Source organism: Pseudopodoces humilis, chromosome 5, assembly GCF_049639895.1.
Source record: "Pseudopodoces humilis isolate 2021_Gansu_Grassland_sample_001 chromosome 5, ASM4963989v1, whole genome shotgun sequence".
NCBI lineage: Eukaryota > Metazoa > Chordata > Aves > Passeriformes > Paridae > Pseudopodoces > Pseudopodoces humilis.
The window spans coordinates 42,641,876-42,662,434 of NC_142204.1; the positions used below are offsets into that span (position 1 = coordinate 42,641,876).

At 39.2% G+C, this 20,559-nt stretch overlaps 1 protein-coding gene across 2 annotated transcripts in view; it reads left to right on the forward strand.

Moving 5' to 3' along the window:
* Nucleotides 1-15,443, forward strand: part of LRIG3 (leucine rich repeats and immunoglobulin like domains 3) — a 40,892-nt gene extending 25,449 nt beyond the window's left edge. The window contains exons 10-19 of one of the 2 annotated variants that reach the window (XM_088055638.1): nucleotides 91-162; nucleotides 496-567; nucleotides 1,692-1,855; nucleotides 4,754-5,074; nucleotides 5,586-5,867; nucleotides 6,331-6,783; nucleotides 6,995-7,153; nucleotides 8,241-8,390; nucleotides 8,475-8,750; nucleotides 11,230-15,443. In XM_088055638.1, the coding sequence (XP_087911764.1) occupies nucleotides 91-162; nucleotides 496-567; nucleotides 1,692-1,855; nucleotides 4,754-5,074; nucleotides 5,586-5,867; nucleotides 6,331-6,783; nucleotides 6,995-7,153; nucleotides 8,241-8,390; nucleotides 8,475-8,750; nucleotides 11,230-11,474 (2,194 nt within the window). In that variant the 3' untranslated portion in view covers nucleotides 11,475-15,443. The remainder of the gene's footprint in view (nucleotides 1-90; nucleotides 163-495; nucleotides 568-1,691; nucleotides 1,856-4,753; nucleotides 5,075-5,585; nucleotides 5,868-6,330; nucleotides 6,784-6,994; nucleotides 7,154-8,240; nucleotides 8,391-8,474; nucleotides 8,751-11,229) is intronic. The other variant, XM_088055639.1, reaches the window with a different exon arrangement.
* Nucleotides 15,444-20,559: the final 5,116 nt, after the last annotated feature.

A 20,559-nucleotide genomic window follows, 5' to 3' on the forward strand; every position in this document is an offset into this window, starting at 1 on the left:
TCAAAAGTAAACGCCAAAAATACAATTATTCAGCTCAAAAATCTTTCCATTTAATTGATTTCTTCTGCATCATGTACTTAATATTTTCAGGATACTCCAAGGAAACAGAATTAGATCCATTACAAAGAAAGCATTTTCTGGTTTGGATGCACTTGAACACTTGTAAGTAGCAGAAGTTCACATTTAACCCAGAATTGAAAAAAACCATTTTTGATACTGGTATACTGGTATGAAATACACTTACCATGGCTGCTACTGTGGTCTTGAGATGATTTTTCAGTTTTGGAGTTACACTGAGTGTGACTTCTGGAATTAATGCAGAATTTCTTAAATATTAAGCATGCTATGGAACTCCTTATTTGTGTCTCTTTTGTTTTTGAGCTTGAGCATGTTTTGTGTATCACTAAAATAGAAAACTATTGTTTGAGTCCTAAATCCACTCAGTTTAATAAATTATTATTTTCTTCTAATCCTATTTTTCTTTCTTTTTCGTAGAGATCTAAGTAACAATGCAATTATGTCAGTTCAAGGAAATGCATTTTCACAAATGAAGAAACTCAAAGAATTGTAAGTTTCTATCAAAAGATACCATCTCTATTAGGTATATCTGTCCTGAAAATTTATAAATAAAAGCCTTGTAAGACATTGCCTGATGCAGTGATAAACCCCTGCTGTAATCTCTCTGAAATAACATGAAAAGCTATGTCAGTGTTCTGGGTTTTTTTACTTTTTATGTGAGAGTGTAGGATAGGAGGCATTCATTTTCTGCTACGTTTATTGTCTCTAAAGTCCTTATTTTAAATTGGGTGATTTCTAACAGGTTTTAGATAAGCAAGACTTTGATGTAATGTGCTCCAAGATTAGCAGTGCTATCACTAAGCTAAAGCTTGCTGGACCAGTGAAATGCAGTGCTGTAATTCTTTTGTAAAGACCTGGTTGTCAGTGCTTGTAATTGGGTCCTTCTCTCCTGTTGTAGCAGAGACAGATTTTCAGTGAAGTCATGAAGCGGTCACTGCGAAAAATGTATTTTAGTGTGGATGGGTTTTTGTCCTCTCACCTTTTTGTTCTGTTGATCAGTGCAGAGCAATGCTGGCTCATGGTTGTACTGAAAGGGGTGACATCAAATTGGCAACCTGTCACTAGTGGGGTGCAGCAGGGCTCCATCCTCAGCCCTGTGCTCTTGATAAATGACTTGGACACAGCACTGGAAGGGATACCGAGCAAGTTCACAGATGGTGCAAAACTGGGAGGAGCTGTTGACTCCCCCTAAGGCAGGGAGGCCCTGCAGAGTGACCTCAACAAACGAGAGGGCTGTATGAAGTTGAGCAAGATAAAGTGCTGGATTCTACACCTGGGGTAGAGCAGCCCTGGGTGTATGGACAGACTGGGGAATGAGATGCTGGAAAGCACAGCCGTGGGAAGGGACCTGGTGTCCTGGCCAAGGTAAAGCTGAGTTTGAGTCAGCAGTGTCCTGGCAGCCAGGAGGGCCAGGCATGTCCTGGGGGGCATCAGGCACAGCATGGCCAGCCAGGCAAGGGAGGGGATTTGAGCTGAACAAAATTGCTGTCTTTCTCTTGCAATATATGTTTAAGCTAAAACCTTAGTTTTGTTACAAAAGTGTACTCATACAGATCTGTATTACAAACTGAAAAAACAACAAACAGCCTTCGATTTTAATTGCTTTTTCTTAGGCACTTCAACACATCAAGTCTTTTGTGTGACTGCCAGTTAAAATGGCTACCACAGTGGATGGCAGAGAACAACTTCCAGATCTTTGTGAATGCCAGTTGTGCCCATCCTCAGCTGCTAAAAGGGAGAAGTATTTTTGCTGTCAGCCTGGATGAGTTTGTCTGTGGTGAGTGTAGGCTCTATTTCTCATTCCATAAAAAAAATTTTGCTGTGTGCTTGGGATTTTTTGTGGTTTCTTGATATGTTGTGATTTCTATAACAAAATGGAGAAGATGTGATACTAACATTATCTTCTGTTCCCAAACCGTGATGTAGATTTTCAAAGCCCGTGGCTTTGTACAAGACAAGGAGTGATGGTATTCTGACTTAAATTTCAAGTACAGCTTGCTTACATAGAACACAGAACATGCAAGTGAAAGCTCAGTAGTTTGTGAGGGTAAATTTATGTGCCTCTAGATGTAAAAGATACTGTTTAGATAATTACCGTTTTTAAATGAGACATATTTTGGCAAAATTAAGATGTAGTTTTTTGGTTTGGTTATTAGTAAATTTTTTTCATACTCCATTAGTCTTGAGGTTATTCCAGGGCTGATAAAATTTGAAGGTAAAAAAGCCATACTAGCCTCAGCTCTTGACATTTTTTATGTGTGCTTGTTGTCTGCTTTAAAAATGATTTGGAGTATGTAAATTACTGTCTTTATATAAACTGTGTTTAAAAATTACGCGATTGGCACAGTTACGATACCAGTATTTTTTATTTCAGTTTGCCAGATAGTAAGTGCTAGTAAAATATTTTTACTTGAGGACCTGAGAATTTGAGGTGACAGTATCTGCCTTAAAAATGAAATTGTCCTATGTGTGTTTAGTAGCATTCATGAGCACCTCTGTTATGTTCTCTATTTAAAGCAAAGTGAAGCTAAGCATTCAGAGTAAGAACATGTGTTTGATTACTCTGATATGTAAAGTGGGGACTTGGAAAATATCAGGAAATTTAAAAGCTAACTACATTTAATGTTTTTTGTTGAATACATCTTATTTTCTTACTAAAGAAAACTCAAACTTTATATTCTTTGGCACCAAAAAGACCTTCTCAATAACTTCCTCTCATAGCAAATGTAACTGGTTAATTTTTGCTGTTGCTATTCATACCCTTTTTTCAGTGGGCAAGCAGGTTCAGAATATAAAATACTGTACCAAAACGTTGTTTTTCCCTTCCTGTTAGAAGTCAGATATTTAATAAATTAAATAAGGAGCAGATTCTACCTACTGCTGAGGAGAGGTTGACATAATGCAGGGAATTACAGACTACTCAGGGTCAAAGGAGTATATAAGAAGTAGACGTCCAAATTTATGCTAAAGGTAGTTTGTCAAAAAATTGAACTGGGGATTGAAATATACATCTTCCATTTGCTGTATTGTGGGAATTGTGATTTTTCTTTTGACTGCTGAATGCTGTTTTTAAGTAATTAATTTTAAACCATTTAAGACTTATTAGCAAAAAGAAATGTACTGAGTCACTTGTTGAGCTTGATAGATACTTAATGCAGTTGCCATGCAGAAATAACTGAAATGTCCCAATGCAATCATTGGATGCTTCAGTTATATTTTTAAAGTGTGTTACCACTAGACGTTTGAGTGTACGCACCTTGCCTTGCAGGTTAGCAATAGCTGCTTTTGCGTATATAGAATTTTTAAGTGTCTGAAATTCAGACTTCTGTCTGAAATTAAAAGGTGTGTTTTTGTGGTACAGTCATTCAAATATGCTCTTGTATTATTCTGTTCTGACAAAATATAATGCTGGTCTTATGCTAGTGTGTTCTGTATTCTGTACTGTATGCTTATTTGAGTGACCTTTTTATCACTCCGTCCTGTCAGATAATTAAGATTGAAGTATGTTCTCCCATCCTGTCACAAGGCTAATTTAAGTACTTAGAATGTTTTACTTGGTTATTCCTGTGCAGTCAGTGAATGTTTTAACTCAATTTGCAAATGGTAAGACATGGGTATGAAGCATGAAGAGCAAATGGCCTGGGAGGTTCTTAAAGCCCATGCTTATAGTCCCAGATCCATGTTCCCCTGTCACTGAAGTACAGCTTCATACCTGCAGGAGTTTTGCTGACAGTTCAAGGTTAGGCTATCTGCACATCTCATTTTCTTTTATAACAGAGTGGAGGTTCTTCAAGGAAATAACACTTTGACCCCATAGTTGTTCCCAGTCATTTGAGATGTAATAAGACAAAGGAGCTAGGAAAAACAGCAGGGTCTGCAGGGAGAAATTTTTGGGGCGCAGGGCTTTCCCTACAGTTCCTGTGAAGTTTATGCAAAGATCGGACACATCTTGAAAGTTGGGTATGTACTAAGGCTTTTGCTTTTGGGAGACCACACATTTACTTGCCCTCTCCTTTTGCGCATGCAGTGTACACACAATTGAATAAATAATTGAGAAGACAGTTAATTCTGTAAACTCACAACATGGTACTTTGAAGGTAACTTTCCTATAGTAAAGGGACCACCAGGAATTCTTGAAATTACTGTGTTCTGCCCTGCTTAAGGGACCTTCCATCCCCTTTGGCCCAAACAGACACAGATCACTGGAACACTGACTTTTGTACTTGATTTTTTTTGTGGGTTTGTGTAAAACCCTTAACTGTAACTTGCAGTTTCTGATAGCAGAAGAACTATGCTTTCAATAAAGAAAAACTCAGAGCAGCCTGAGGTGTTATAAAGATGAGAAGTAGGCTTCATGATTGATGTTCAGAATAGTTCTTATGGATGTCAGGGGGTAGTTCTTGCATCTTCAGTGCTGCTATAGAAGAAACTCTGCACACAGTCTGCTTTTAAATGTGCTTTCTCTTCAATAAGAGATGGCTTGGCACAATAAACTCATAAATACAGCATCTTTAAATGCCCTACGGCTAACAAAATTTAAAACAAAAGGTATTGTGGATACATTTAATAAATGCTTATCTGACTCTTCTCTCAAACCTATAAAACAAGGCTTACTAACTCTCTGGAAAGAGTCCTCAGGCACTGCATATATTTTTTTTTTCTTTTCCTCATGCAGATGATTTTCCTAAACCACAGATCACTGTCCAGCCAGAAACCCAGTCAGCAATTAAAGGCTCCAATTTGAGTTTTGTGTGTTCAGCAGCCAGCAGCAGTGATTCCCCAATGACTTTTGCGTGGAAGAAAGACAACGAATTGCTGCAAGATGCTGAAATGGAGAATTACGCACACCTCCGGGCCCAGGGTGGAGAAGTGATGGAGTACACCACCATCCTTCGACTGCGTAATGTTGAATTCAGTAATGAAGGGAAATACCAGTGTGTTATTTCAAATCACTTTGGTTCATCCTACTCTGTCAAAGCCAAACTTACAGTAAACAGTAAGTATGTTATGTTTTGCTTGTGGACTTAGAATGATTTTAATCAAGATAGGTAATCATAGATTTTCCATTCTCATCATCTGCATCTTTTAGAAGTTCCATAATATGAGATTATTTCTTAAAAAATTATCTATTTCCAAGGACACCATTCAATTTTACCTCTGGTCCCAGTGTGCTGAAGCATAGTATAGGAAAAGCCAGATAACATACCCAATTCATATTATATCTGGCAAAATCAGTTACAAGATGGAAAAATGTTAACTTTTTCTTACAGGAAGTAAGTATATGCTCTGTTTCAAGATGCTGTGGAAAGGTCATCTAGGAGGCTGTTAGCAGAAATGAGATTTTGATCTAGGTGGTTTCACATACTTCACAGTTCCTTCCCTTTCTGCTGGCTACTGATCAGTTTAGGTTGTATTATTTCTCTACTGTTTGTAGGCTCATGAACAGTGTTCAGAAAAGGAAAAGTATGTTTCATGTATTGATTTTGGTATCACCAACTTTTCTTTAGTGCTGCCTTCATTTACAAAAATCCCCATGGACTTAACCATTCGAGCTGGGGCAATGGCGCGTTTGGAATGTGCTGCAGTTGGGCACCCTATCCCACAGATTGCTTGGCAGAAAGATGGTGGAACAGATTTTCCTGCAGCACGCAAGAGGCGCATGCATGTCATGCCTGAAGATGATGTGTTCTTTATTGTTGATGTAAAGATTGAGGACACAGGTGTTTACAGCTGTACAGCTCAAAACACTGCTGGAAGTATTTCAGCTAACGCAACATTAACAGTACTAGGTAAGATATTGGCAAACCTTAACAGCACAATCAATATGATTCAAAATAATAAAAGTTAGTCAAGTTTGCCGGTGTATACGCATCTGGTACGCATGTGATGGAGGAAAGAAGGGGCTTCTGTTTTAATTTAGAGACCGTAGATTTGTTTAACTTCTGATTTCTTGACATTTTGTTAACCACTTTCATTGGAGATCTCTGCAGTCATAAGCACGCATGATTTGGCATTTTTACCTTGTAATCAAGCATGTAAATCAGATCAACTGACAGGTAAATTGTAGGCTTTAAGTACAAATTTTTGAGTTTCTTCTTAGAATGAGAGTAAGCTTTATTAGGCCCTACTGATGCCATTTATTTTAGCTTTTTTCTTCTGTGAAGAAGAGGGACGTTATTACTCTTGCAAGATCATTTAGAATATTAGAATAATAAGACTTACAAGAATATAAGGCTTGTGCTTTCTTTCCAGAAACACCATCATTTTTGCGGCCTTTGCTGGACCGAACTGTAACAAAAGGTGAAACTGCAGTCTTGCAGTGCATTGCTGGTGGTAGCCCTCCACCCCGACTGAACTGGACTAAGGATGACAGCCCTCTTGTGGTAACAGAAAGACATTTCTTTGCTGCAGGCAATCAGTTACTAATTATTGTGGATACAGATGTAGAAGATGCTGGGAAATACACTTGTGAAATGTCTAATACACTTGGAACAGAACGAGGCAACATCCGTCTTAATGTAATTCCTACTCCCACCTGTGACTCTCCTCAAAACATTGCCCCATCACTTGATGATGATGGATGGGCCACAGTTGGCATTGTGATCATAGCTGTGGTTTGCTGTGTGGTGGGCACTTCCTTGGTGTGGGTGGTCATCATCTACCACACCAGAAGGAGAAATGAAGATTGCAGCATCACAAATACAGGTGTGTAAACTGAAGGTTTACCTTGGAAAGGAAGAAAAAAATGTTTGTTGTTGCTTTGCAGTGACTTCATTGTAGGAACATTTGTGTGTTTCGACTTGGAGGCAAAAAGATGAATTATATGTTACTTTCAGTGCTTTGCTGACAAGTTTAAAAATGTTTCTACAAACTGAAGTATGCTAATGGCTTTTGTATGTGTTTTGCTTCCCCACAGATGAAACAAATTTACCTGCTGACATTCCAAGTTACCTGTCATCCCAGGGGACACTGGCTGAAAGGCAGGATGGATATGGCTCATCTGAAAATGGCAGTCACCATCAGTTTCTCTCATCTTCTGTAGGAGGGTATTTTCTGCAGCAGAGGGACAGTAATGGTAGGTAGAAGATGCTAAGCTATGATTTTTCATGTGACTTGAGGAGCTGCAGTTTGGCTATTGTCTTTCTAACTGATAGAAGTAACACTAAAGAAGCATGTTTACAGAAATTTAATAGAGGGTGTGAATTTTATTGCTTGGTATTTTTTTCAGCATGATAATAACTGGAACTTGGTTCTGTTCATCCAAATGATGTTATGGTGTTTATTAAATCAGGAAGTTTTTCTCTAGTCTCAAGGGTAAATTTACACTGATATGCCAAAAAACAAGAGTGCCCAGAAGAAATTACCATGGCATGTCTTCCTCTCTTACAGCTTGAAAAGTGTGCTTTTAGTGGAATGTAGGCATGTGTGGTAATACCAGTGGAACTTAAGTATAGCTGTTCAAACTTGCTGGTTAAAAAAATCATTATAGTCAGGATCAGTAAAGGATTTAAGGTGACTGCAAGTTAAAACCTGCAGTACTTGACATTTATATGTGTGGCCCCTAAGAATCCTGTACATATCTGCACTAGAGAAGAAAAGGCACCTTTCTGGGAAAAGGTTTGGGGTTGAGATACAATCAAGAGCTGGGACAGGTGGGAATGATGCTGAGACAGGTTTGCAGTTCTGGGGTAGTGAGAGGAACAGCCTCTTCGTGGATCAGGAACCAGAGGCTGTGTCCAAAGCTTTCAGGAACCATTGAACTGAAAATCCTTATAGGTGTTTAGGCAGTCAGTGCCTTCAGATTCTTACAAACAGGACTTTAACATTGATACTCTGCTTTGAAGGTGGCTGTCAGACAGATCATGAATTTGTCTTCTGTGCTTTGGAAGAAGGAAGTCCCTGGTTCTGATCCCTGGGACTGGTTTTGTTTTGTTTTGTTATTCAGGGATTGTACAGTGAAGTGACACATCTCTGTCAAGCTAATTAATTGAACAGTTGATGGAATTAGAATTCTCATCCAAAAATTAGGTTAAACTTAAGCAAACTCTGAACTACACTACAAAATGTAGTTGAACACATGGGGTTCTTAAAACTTACCTAGGAAACTCTAAGCTGAAGATGCAGAAAAGACTGTGTGCTGACACATCAATTTTATTTTTAAGGCATTTGCCATCTAGATAACAGCAGTGAAACAGACTTGGAGGGTGTTGCAGATCCATTCCTATGTCACTATCTGGGGACTTCAGGGACTTCGTATTTAAAAGGCAACACATACACTTACAGTTCTGATGCATTTGAAGCATACAATACAAGTAAGTTGGTGGAGGGAAGGTTTAGGCCTAACTCAATCATTGCTATGATGAATCAGTATAAAATCAATTTTTCCTTTCCTTTAGGTTGCAGCCCTGAGCAGAGATCAGCAGGCTTGGGCCCTTATGAGTCTGGATATTTAAAGAAAAAGGAGTGCTATCAATACTCACCTGCACAGGAAGATCCCTTTGACCAGTGTGTTGGCTTTATTGGGACACCGGCTACAAGTAGCAGATTGATGAACTCTATTTATACTCAAAATGAAGGAGCTGGACTGAAAAGCAAAAGTCTCAACTTAGACACATTTGATTTAAACAGAAGTTTGGAGCCCTCATCTATTACAAGTAACAGCACTTTCATGGGTATGTTCTAGCTGTTGTTTTTTATTCAAGCTGCCATTGTCTTTGCTGTCTTGCTTCCTACAATACTAAGCAAAAGTGATTTCTCAGCTTTTTCTTTCCCAAATGTTTGATGCTGAGGAACAGAAAAGTGACTATAACTGTGTAATGAGGATATTTAGATGACCACATCTTAATAGCTTACACTTACATAAAAATCTCATCGGTGATGAGATTCTTATCTTCTGTCTTAATAGAGCTGGCAGATTTCTGTAAATGTTAGCATACATAACTTAAATATACCTTAACAAACTTCAGGCATAAGTTTTGCCTGACAGACAAAAGGTGTTTAAGGAGGGCTCAGGGCAGGTGGGGAGACTTGAACTCGTATGTGTATATATTGTATAACACAGTCAGCCAGAATTATTTAACCTTCAAAAGAAGGCACTATGTAAAAATGCCCTCTCTATCCCTCATTTGTAATTTTCTCATAATGTGCATGACAAAAGAACTCCCAAAGTTTAGTTTAGGGTTTACAATTTTAATCCAGATTGTAGGGAGAGGTGGGGGAAGGAGAAAAGCATTGCCTTTATCCTCGAAGCTCATTAAATTTTGGATGTTGGTTTGGTTGCTTGGTTTAAAATGCATATAAAACCACATACTGCTTTCATCCTTGTGATATCTTAGCGCCAAACACAGCCCTGGTACCATAGATTGTCTCCCAGCTGGTGTGTCAGCACTGGCTGATCGAGATCTGGGTCTGCTGGCTCTGAAGGGGACCTGGGGGAATGTGCATCACTGGGCTCTTTGTTCTCAGGGGGTGGGGAGGGAGGCACAAGCTCTGAAGTTTTCCCTCTTCAAAAGCCAGATGTTTGAACTGTAAAACGTTGCAGATGCCAGGACATCTGGCAGAGACCCTGGGACTGCACACGGCCAGCTTCCTGGCTGCCTGCCACTATTACTGTGGTGGGACTATGCAGACAGGGCTTTATCATGTCTCCTGCAGAAAGCAGTCCAACTGTATGTTCATATATCCAGGAGTTAATGTCACCTCAAGGGCACATAGTCCTCTTGCCCTAAGAAGCTATGCAGAGTTACTACTTTCATCAGTTCTCTGAACATACTACCCCACTTCCATTGCATTGTCAATGCCTTAGATGCTTCATAACCATTAGCACTCTTCCCTCAAAGAGCCTATCGCTAGATCTTGGAGATGGTGGCTGTGGAAGAAGTTGTGATAGATTTCTTGTCTTTAGTTGTGAATTCACTTCTTCAAGATGGCCATCAAATTCAAGCGCCCTTTTGCTTGTGCAGTCACAGTGAAGAAGACAGCTGGCATTAGCATCATGGTTGATGCACGAGCCAGAAAGTTTTTAGCTTGGATTTTTTGTTTATAAGACAGTTCATTTTTAGCTTTGGTGCTGTGAGGAGCATCGTTTCATATTGCATTAGGTCAAAACTGCTCTACAGTTCATTGATGGAAATAGGGATTTTGTCCAGTGCCTTTTTTAATAACTTCTCAGGGTTTCAAGTAAAACTGTAATTTTTCCTCTAACAACTAAACAAAAGCAGAAGTGTTGCATTTTGTTTGGGCCCAAAATTTATTAAAAAATGTATTTTCAAATTATTAATAAAAACTTCCTCAAAGTCAGCCTGTGACACACTGTCCTCTGAAAGTAAGTCCTTACAGACACTATGATTTATGATGGCTTTATCTTTGTTCAGTGAAAAAAGAAGGTCCTTCTTGCAGAGGTGTTGATACTAACACTGATTGTTTTCTGACTGGTAAATCCAGATCATTATTAATAACAGTTGAACTGAAATGTGTCATTCTCTTTGGATTGCTATTGTTCTCTTTGCCCACAACTGGCTGGATGATCAGTGAATGGAGCATGTCACTATCTCCATCTTTATTATTAATGGGAGGTGCTAGCCAGAAGAAGATTGTGTTAGGATTCAGATTGCACTGTGGGACAGTGTTGTATAACCTGATCGAGGTTCATGGGATTACTTTCTTTTTTTTTAATTCCTATTCTATTTTTTCTGAACTGCATGGCAGATTGCACATGCCATTCATTTACTGAAGAACAAAACAGGGAGTGACTTCTGCATTAGGTGTCTTGTGATGTGTTTGCAGTTTGGTCTGTGGTCCCACCTCCCCCCTCACCACCCTTCCCAAAGAAAAATGAGTATGGATGTAGTCATGAAGACAAAAGAAATGAAGTTGTGGGTGGCTATACAACTACTTGGAAGTGTTTTTAATGTCTCTGGGGGCAGAATCTTGCCTTATGCTTGTGAGCACATGAATATTGTATTTTAAATGGTAAAACAACATTTAAGTAAAATCTCACTTTGGTGAACTTTTTCTTTTGTCAGTCCTTGGCATGCATTCCAATGCCACTTGTCCTTGGCATGCATTCCAATGCCACTTATGTACACTAGGGTGAGACATAAAGTTTTTTAGCATCAGTATTTCTGTGCTCATTCTTTCACTGTCTTTCAGGAACATTTGGAAAGCCTTTATGGAGGCCTCAGCTGGACTCTCTTTCAAGCTGTAGACATCAAGCAAATTGCCAGCCAAAAACCTCTCATAATAATCATCATGTCACACTGGACTTGGATGCAGAGGTGGATGAAGAGGGAAGGAAAAGGACAGTTTCTAGGGGAGAAAATAGCTTTTATACTTGCAAACAGTCCTTTGAAAACTTCAGGACTTCTCCTTTCCAATCCTGTGATTCAGATACGTAGCTCCTTTTGGACTTGCTGATTTCTGGAACCAAAGAAATAATTTGACATACTACTACCTCAGTATGGAACTTTATTTAAAAAGGGAATAAGGAGAAGAAGGGAAGAAAGAAACCACATGATGCTCTGAAATCAGAAGAAAAAATATGTTTTTTTTCCAATAAAGCATCATTTCCAAGATGCTCTACATTGGTTCTACAGGGGAAAAAAACCTTATAAAAATACTATATTGGTAATTATTTTATAGCTTTTTTTTAATGCAAATAATATGTTTTGTAAATTAATGATGTAAATAATACAGTGTACGTATTTCTATGTCAGACTTCATTTTCTTGAAATGAGTAGTAAGCATTCTAATTTTGTATTTTTTTTTAATTTTGTACCTTTTTCAAATGGAAACTCCATGCTGTTTGCAGGTACCATGCATCTTATTTGCACATTACTTTAATAAAATATGCTGCCATGTGGTCTCTGACCCACATTAGTGTATGAAGAATGAAAAGTGTGAATTATGTTTTGGACAGTGTTGCAAATGTAGGTGCTTTCTGATGCACGTTTGCACCTTTATTTGACTTAAATTTGTACCTTTAGATTTACTATGTAAAATATCTTCATCTTCAAAGAGAGGGTGTGGTCCTGCCATGGTTATTGGTGAGGTTGGTTGCAGCTGTTTGAACTAAAGCAAGGCTGTAAATCCTCCAGTTTGTGAATTCCCCCTGTCAAATGTGCACACACACGATCTCAGTTTTCATGCCTGTAAGACTGTAGAACCCGCAGTTTGCCTGTGCCTTTGTTAGTGTGCCTGCATCTGGTGGAGCGATATACACAGTAGATGCACGAATTCATATCAAGCTATTTAGTAAAAGAAGAAAAATGGCACTGCGTATCTACCTGGTAACCTAGCTCTTCTCTGAGTGGCTGCGTCAAGTGTTTGCCAAATACGCAGTGCATGTCTGAGTCTTTGCTTTCCCATACCCTTTCTCTGTCTTTTCTTGCTTCTGCAGCCACTCCCTGCTCAACATGAGGAGGTAATCCAAGAATAAGATAATGTTTTTTTTTGTTTAATTCATGCTTCTGTTCCTTACTTGGCCGCCCTTCTCTGGTTATAGATAAGATCTGTGCTTTATTTAATTGCTCAGTCACGTTGAGCAATTGTAGACTCTGGCTGGATTATATTTGTAGTAAAGAACCCAGTGTCTAACTGTACAAAATCAGAGATAAACAGTAGTTAAAACTGAGTGGACACAGTCCACTTTTTCTGTTTCCAGGAACAGATGCCTATTTTAAAAAGCTGTGAATCCTGTTGTCATCACTGTGCTAAAACAGTGAGACTTCAAAATGGTTAATTCTACAGGACATTGGCTTTTTAAATCTGCCTGCTTTGAAGGTGCAAACTTGGTTGCCAAATAGCTTCTTTCAAAGTAAATGAAAAGCAGCTGTTAGAATAGGACATCACAGGCATCAGGGCTAAAGTGAGAGCAAAGATTTTGTTGCCTGGTATAGCTGAACTAAGGGCTTTTAGTTGTCTGCAGCCAGAAGCCTGGTACCCAGATTGCAATGCAATTTCCCTTTAATTTAGGCACCAGTATTAGAGGCAGGAAGTTAATCCATCCTTAGTCACTGGTGGTCTAAGCTTACAGAATGGGTTTTGCATGCTTTAGTTGATCATATTGCCAGATTTTTTGACTTACTGTTAATTTGTCTTCATTGCTGCCAGATGTGCTGATGTGGTGACAGACATTGGTACGGGTGTTTGATTATAATTAAGTGCATTTGAAAGGGATTAATTTTTCCTCAGTTAAGCACAAACCTGTAGGTCAATAAGGCAAGAAATCTAAAATTTGGTTCACTCAATAATCTCTCCTTTTTTTCCCCCAAACCTCCCTCCCTAATGACGGTGTTTTTTAGGGAGAGGAGAGCTGGAGCCTGTGATAGCTCCTGTTTATAGCCAGACATTGCTTTTTTGACATATTAAAAAATACCTAAGTTAAAAACAGTAACTCCAGATTTAGTGTGTATCCTTAAGAACTCCATGTTAAAGGTTCATCACGAAAAACAAGCTTTAAATTCTGTAGTGGGTGAAGGTTGAGAACAGTGGCAATGTCATTCTTTTTTCATCTCCCTTGCAAAGATACTAATCTTCCGAGGGCTTGAATGTCTGTACCTAAATAAATGTTCAGGGTCAATGACTGAATTTTAAACGCTTTTCACCAAGTTGCATTTAGTAATCTAGACGTAGGAATGACTTAAAATGTTACATGATGCCTTAAATTCCCAGGAATGAAAATAAAAGCTCCTACGTCCTCTTTTCTGCTAGCTTGAGTTTTTGTGGTTTATAAGTGGATTGTGCTTTAATACAGTGGCAATCTATAGAGTGCAAGATAGTTTCAATATCTTAGTAGTTCTTTTTAAATCAGTGATGTAACCAAACACCTGTTTTAAAGGCTTGGAAGTTTGCTTGCCTTTTTTTTTTGTCCCCCCCCTCTTTAAGATGCAAATGTTAGTGAGTAGTTGGGTATTTACCCAGCTGAAAGCTAAATTGTAAGTTGATGTGATGGGGAAAGAAATTGCAGCCAACCCTGAGTAAAGCTTACACTGCATCTCAAGAATTAGAATGAGAAGTCTTGTGTTGCTCAGTGACAAAACAGACATTTTGCAGTTTTATGACCAGCAGCAGCTGGAATCTTGCCATGGGCTCACTTAAAACTTGTAGAATTTTCTTTAAGGGCAGTATCCACTTAATGCTTTACACAACAAAATGTTTTGCCTTGTTGAACTCACGAGTGATTGCTGAGGTACAGTTTCTGTAAGCCCTAAATAGTTTTAGATAAATGGAGTTACTCATGTACCACAGTCTCTCTGGAGTGAGCATTTCCTAAATGTGTAACCAAAGTGAAGTGTATGAGATGACACTAGGGATACCTGTGTACTGAAGGGCATTACAATTTCAAACACAACTTTATGGAGTTCTACTGTATTTCAGCAGCAAATGCTTTAATTTAGAATTCTTAACTGTAAGGGGATCTTGATAAATGGCAAAGAGTTAGGTGCAAAGCTTTCTCCAACTGAGGGCTCATTAGTGTCACCAAACATTACTTATTTCAGTCTCTGGGACCTCTTGAACACTTAAGCCTTATTCCTTGAGCTGCTTCAAATAAGCTTAAAACTAAGACTTAGCTTTGCATTGCAAACATTTGTGTTCTGCCAGCCTTACAAACCAGGACTATAATTGGGGATTGTGTTTCTTCTTGAATATAAACATAAGCAGAAATTCTATTAGCTACTTGCAAGTTTTCTTGTTACAGATATGACACATCTCGGAGTTAAACTTTCTCAGTGAAATCTTTTTTGCTCACTTTGTGTATTGCTTTGTTGTGGAGAATGTGTCTTGACTAGTTGGATGTTAGTTTATTACTCTTGTGAAATTACTTAAGAAAATAAGGAGACAGGAGAACCTCAGCCTGTTTAGTGAAGGGGGAAAAAAAAGCAGTGTATAACAAGATGCAATTTGTGTACATGCCATTTTACTCTCATTGAAAACTTTACCGATACCTTCCTTTTTTGTATTTCAGCAGAGTGTTGCAGGAGGGAATAAAAGCAACGTCTTAGCTCACTAATGTGTGGCAAAAGGTGCTTCTCCTTGTTGTTGTGTTTAAGTATTAAGGGGTCAGTTGTTCCCCGAAATAAATAACGTGCACACCTGACCTCTTACCAAAAGGCACGGATGGCCTCTCCTGTTTCCTGTGCTGCTCTTTTTTTCATAGCTCAGTACTGCTCCCGTGTCCTCAGGGGACCCTCTCTGGTAACGTGCGCTCCTCAGTTCCCAGTTTCTCTGCTTGCACTGTCTCTGTGGTGACAGCCTGGGACGAATGCACTCAGTTCACAGAGCACAGTGCAATTGCAAGCAGTACATCAGCAGTGGTTGTGTGCTGGAAGAGAGGGAAAGTGTTTGGGGGCAACAGGCTACCCACATCTTTAGGAAGAACTTGGTATGACTGTGCAGAAAATGCATAATTCAGAAAACAGGGATAAAATATTTATATTATAATGTTATGAGTACAATAAAGAGCATTTTTGTACTTTACAAACTTTACAATGTTTTCTGTATGCTCTATGCTTTCAAGTGCCAAAAGCAGCAATGCACCAAAGAGTACATCATCTGGAGAGTTACCTCTTACTGCATCTAACATCTCCTTTCCTGGTAGGCAAGAAACAAGATCTGTTTGTTTTTCTGTGTTTGGGTTCAAGACTGAATATTGCTGGTGCAGTGCATAGTTTCCCAGAGTCATGTGGTCTGTGGGGTCCACTGTGTTAGAATGCGTGTGATCAATGTGACTCAAGAATGCTGTGGGACTGCAGGACCTGAGGGTGAAGTTGGTAGCAATTCTAAATTAACTGCTTGTAAAACAAATTTAGGCTTTGTGACTTCAGAATTCTTTTTCCCACACAAAAGAACAGAACTATAAATTACTCTAGATTAGGGACTAGTGAATAGCACTTCTGCATGATCCCTGGATGTCAGCCATCAACAAGGGCATTGGTTCCCATCCAGTTTGGCTGTTGACCGTGGGCTGTTGACCAGCAATTTCAGTGCAGGAGTTTGCAGTCCGAGTACCTGTATGTACTCTGCTCTGAAATTAATGGTGGCTAGTTTTAAGGTATGTGAATTTCAAATGTGGCATTAGAAATGAAGATCTAACTTACTAGACAGAGGTAGTAAGACCCCCTGGATATAAAACAGGCTTTGGGATTTTGTAGGCCTCTGCTTTGAAAAGCTGGTATGCAATATTGTCTAAAGACACTCATTTGCCATAGCAATATGCGACCTACTTATTTTCAGCACTTCCTTTGTAGCTATGCAAGAAGCTATGACTTATGATTTAGATTATGAATGGATTATCAAAATTCAGGTATTGATTATTGAGATGTGTGAAATAACATCTTTTTGGACAGTGAGGCTTCAGATTTTTTTTATGGCAAAATGATGCAAAGCTACACCAGTTCCTATCCAGTTAAAGAAGCAACCTTTGGTACTATTCCTGGTGTTCAGCCTACTTACTTTAGAAATCACTGAAAAAAATACTGTCATGGAGGAATAGACATTGATGTCCTTGGGTGGCTTGCAAAATGCTTGCATTTTGTTTTTCTGTGACGTGGAGAATTCAGGGCTCCATTCAGCCTCTGTTCATCAACAAATGATGGACTACTTTCATCCTGTTTTTCATAGATGTGTCAGCACTTGATAGACATATCTAGTTCTGTCCTGTGCTGGCATGCTGCATGTTAGAGGAGTAGTCAGAGCTACTGTAAGGCAGAGCTCCAGAGATACTGGAAAAGGAATTCAGCAGAGGGGGGCTGTAGTTCCCATCCATGGAGGGGTTTTGAATAGTTCACTTGTTCCACGGGAGTAACTTGCGCAGGTTTAACATCTACCCCTCATAATTCTATAAGCTTATCAAGGAGTTACAGCTGCCCCTTTATTAGCCCTTGAATGGGGAAGGTGTGCATTTTCTGCAGGACAAAGTATGTTGGAGTTTCTGGAACTGCTTTTCAATCTCAATGTGGTTCTAGGAAGTAAGCAGGAAGAATTGGTCCTTCATTTGGCACATGGAGGTCCCTCATGATGTGCCTTACTGCATGCAGAAGAATTTTGCAGTCTATTGACTAACCAGAGCATTCACACAAAAAATTATTTGATTCACTGGTACCATGTAATTTTTAACACATCTCCAAACCAGTCTTTTTTTCTATGTTTTCTAATCTCTATGGCTGATTAGCACAGCAATGAAGAAGCTGCTGTTGGAGTAAGTGTTAGAAGACATATATAATTAACCCAAGTCATAACTGAAACTAGCTACTCTCCTGGCTTAAAATAAACTGGATTTGTACTGCTACCTGCTGTGGGTCTGTACACCAGCAGCATTAAGAAAGCATCAGTGCTACAGCAGCCAGCTGCCCGTAGCCTGGCCTCTGCCACAGAGTGATCGGATTCTTTATTAGTGTAAAGTTCTTTCTCTATTAACCTTCCCTCAGGAAAGGGGAAACACGACCTCCATTGTAATTAGCTTACACAGCCTTCCATGTAAGCTAAAGAGTGGAAAGTGTCAGGGGTGCTTGCAGCAGCCTCGTAGGCATTTGCTGTTAGCAGGGAAAAGTTAATCTGCTCTCAGATTTTGGCAAGGGCACAAAAGCCCACGTGTAAAAATGTTCTTAGAATGAATTAAATTTCATGTAAAAGTGACCACACAGTAGGTGAATTCATAAAATAGTGGTGATGATGGAAAATGTGACTAATCAAAAGGCTGCATTAACTTAATGAATAAAATTATCCTTTAATATAAACTGAGGTCCTTAAGTGCCTTATTTTAAAAACGTGTTTGTTTATTGTTCTATAGTTTATAACAACTGTGTTATTTCACCTACCAGCACACTCTAGCAGTTTTATCTCTAACAGTGTTTGCATTCAAAGTATGGAGTTTTTTTGGAAAAAAGAAGATGAAATCAAAAAGCAACTCTGTGACACTGAGTCACTGAATTTGTTTTGCTAAGTGGATTAAACAAGAACATGAAAAAAGTGTGTAAAAATAGAAATGTTTTGATTTTTCACTTTGAAATTACTTGTCTCAAAAGTATTTAATTTTTGTTTTTGAATTCTCCCTTTTCTGTTCAGAACTGGAATATAAAGTGCAGAGCCCCTTGGGTTATCAGGGCAACACAGACCAGGCACACAGCTGGAGCGTGCAGAGCTGTTGCTTGTTCTTTCCCTGCTGCGCATCCCTCTTCCCAAATCCATTTGATCTGAGTTTCACAGGTCCTTGTGGATTGATTCTCCTTCCTACCAGTGCATGTTTCTCTCCTTGATTTCTTCTTGAAAGTACTGACTCAACAAGTTTCTATAATCATAAAGAGTCAGGCTTGATGTTTTTCTGTGTGATTAGAAATGTTCTGCTCCCTGTGAGCTTTGAGAGCTGTAGGAGGCTGGCCCCAGGGTGGAATCTGAGCAAGCCCCGAGTAGGCTCTCAGCCCTGCTGTGTGTGTTGTTGGCAGGGGAGCAACAGTGGCAGCCCTGCTCTCCATGGTTCCTGCCCTGGAGATGCCTTGATCCAGCAGATCTCAAACAGCACCTCAGATTCAGGAGCCCGAAATCATCTCTTCTGTTAAACTGAAGTGCAAATAAAAGGCTGCATCAGATAGTTAGCTCTCAAACAAGGCAGCTGAGGAAACATCTTCGAGTCTGTAACGTCTGGGCATTGATCAGGTGCAGAGGTTGAGAGGGATCTGGGAAAGGCATTCCTATCTCTTTCCTCCACCCAAAGCTTTCCAGCTGTTCAGTTGTGTTGGATCTCTTGTGTTGGACCTCTTTTCTCCTCACAAAACATTCTTAAATGGAAAAATAGCTTTTATAGTTCATAGCAATTACAAAGTAACTATTTTTATAAATTTCGTGGGACTTTTTTCTTTTCTTCTTTTTTCTTTTCTCTTTTCTTTTCTTTTCTTTTCTTTTCTTTTCTTTTCTTTTCTTTTCTTTTCTTTTCTTTTCTTTTCTTTTCTTTTCTTTTCTTTTCTTTTCTTTTCTTTTCTTTCTTTTATTTTTTTTTCTTTTTCCTTTTTTTTTTTTTTTTTAATAAGGTCTTTCACAAAGGAGTTTTAAGCTCATGTGGGCTTCCTGCTCAAGCTTCATATACTTGTCAGGAAAGAAAAAAGAAAGGGTTTGCTTTTTTGGGGGCCAGGTGTTTTATATGGCTAAGTTAAGACATGCCTGAAAAGGCTGTGGTTATTTTCCTGTCTGAAAAATACTGCATTCATTTGTTATTTTTTCCGTTCCTTTTTGTAACATCAAGCACATAACCTTTCAAACATGCTATTTATTTCTGTGTTTTCTGTTTGTAAATCCCCTACGACCATTAGTTTCTTTGGAACACTGGAACTGAAAATGGACATTAGTTTCCTCCTCTCAAATATTCTTACAGATGTTGCTGTAAATCAATTGCAGGGCTGACATAGCATTTGGCTGCCTGACAAATGTGCTATAGTAACACACCTCAGTAAAATGTGGAATTTCTGAGGTACTGCTTGTAACTTTTTTGAAGCAGTTGTAAATTCTCATCCATGTCAGCACAGGTGGATAGTCACAAATAATGTATGCACACGTGTGTGTGTGTGTGTGTTTGTGTGTGTGTGTGTGTGTGTGTGTGCATGCATATGTGCTGGCGTGCGTGTGTGTTCATAGAGGGTGGGGTGTAGAGGTCACCTGTGGTTATTCTTTCTAGAGAGTCCTCTAGGTGGTTCAGAACTTCCATTATTTAATTCAGCTGCTTGAAGCAAATTAGAAGAGCAAATACTCTCATTAAACTCAAAATTATCTTGCTAACAGTGTTTTGGAGAGAGAATGTGTGCCTGCAAATTGAAGCAAGGAGGCTGTGGCAGCTGAAGGTGGAGCTGGGCCTGGTAAACCATGACAAGATTCACAGCAGCCCCTCAGGTAATGATAAAAGAGCCATCTCAGGTACCCACCATGAGTTTTTGCTTCTGAGAGGGCTGAGCCAAGCTGCGCTTCATCAAGAGAATTCAGCTGTGAGCTGAATACTATGATGGCAGTTCACAGCACTGGGCAGGGACGGGAGCGTGTTATCCCAAGACCTTTTGCTTTCCTGTTTCCTTGTGGAATCTGTTCCAAGAGGTGAGATGTTTGGAAATGTTTAGGAATACAGCTAATCCTACTGAATGGTCCATGCTGACCAGGCAGCCCCCATTCAGCCTTCCTGGCTGTGCCAATCATTCTGCCTCCCTGGTGAGAACTTGCTTTTCATCTGAACACGTGCTGAGCCTGGCAAGGAGCTAGACTATCCTTTCCCCAAAAATAAGAATTTTCTGTCTTTCCTATGTCTTTATACATGAGTATAAGACTACTCAGAAGTTGTTACACAACAGCTAAGAGCAAAACATTTGGAGGAATCTTAGAATTTGATGAGCTGCTCTGCTGAACTTCCTGGGAGGAAAGCCAGGCAAAAATTCTGTGAACACTGATTTTGGAAATACTGCCTCTTCTTACAATGAATGGTAAGAAGTATATTTGCTTAAAAACTAA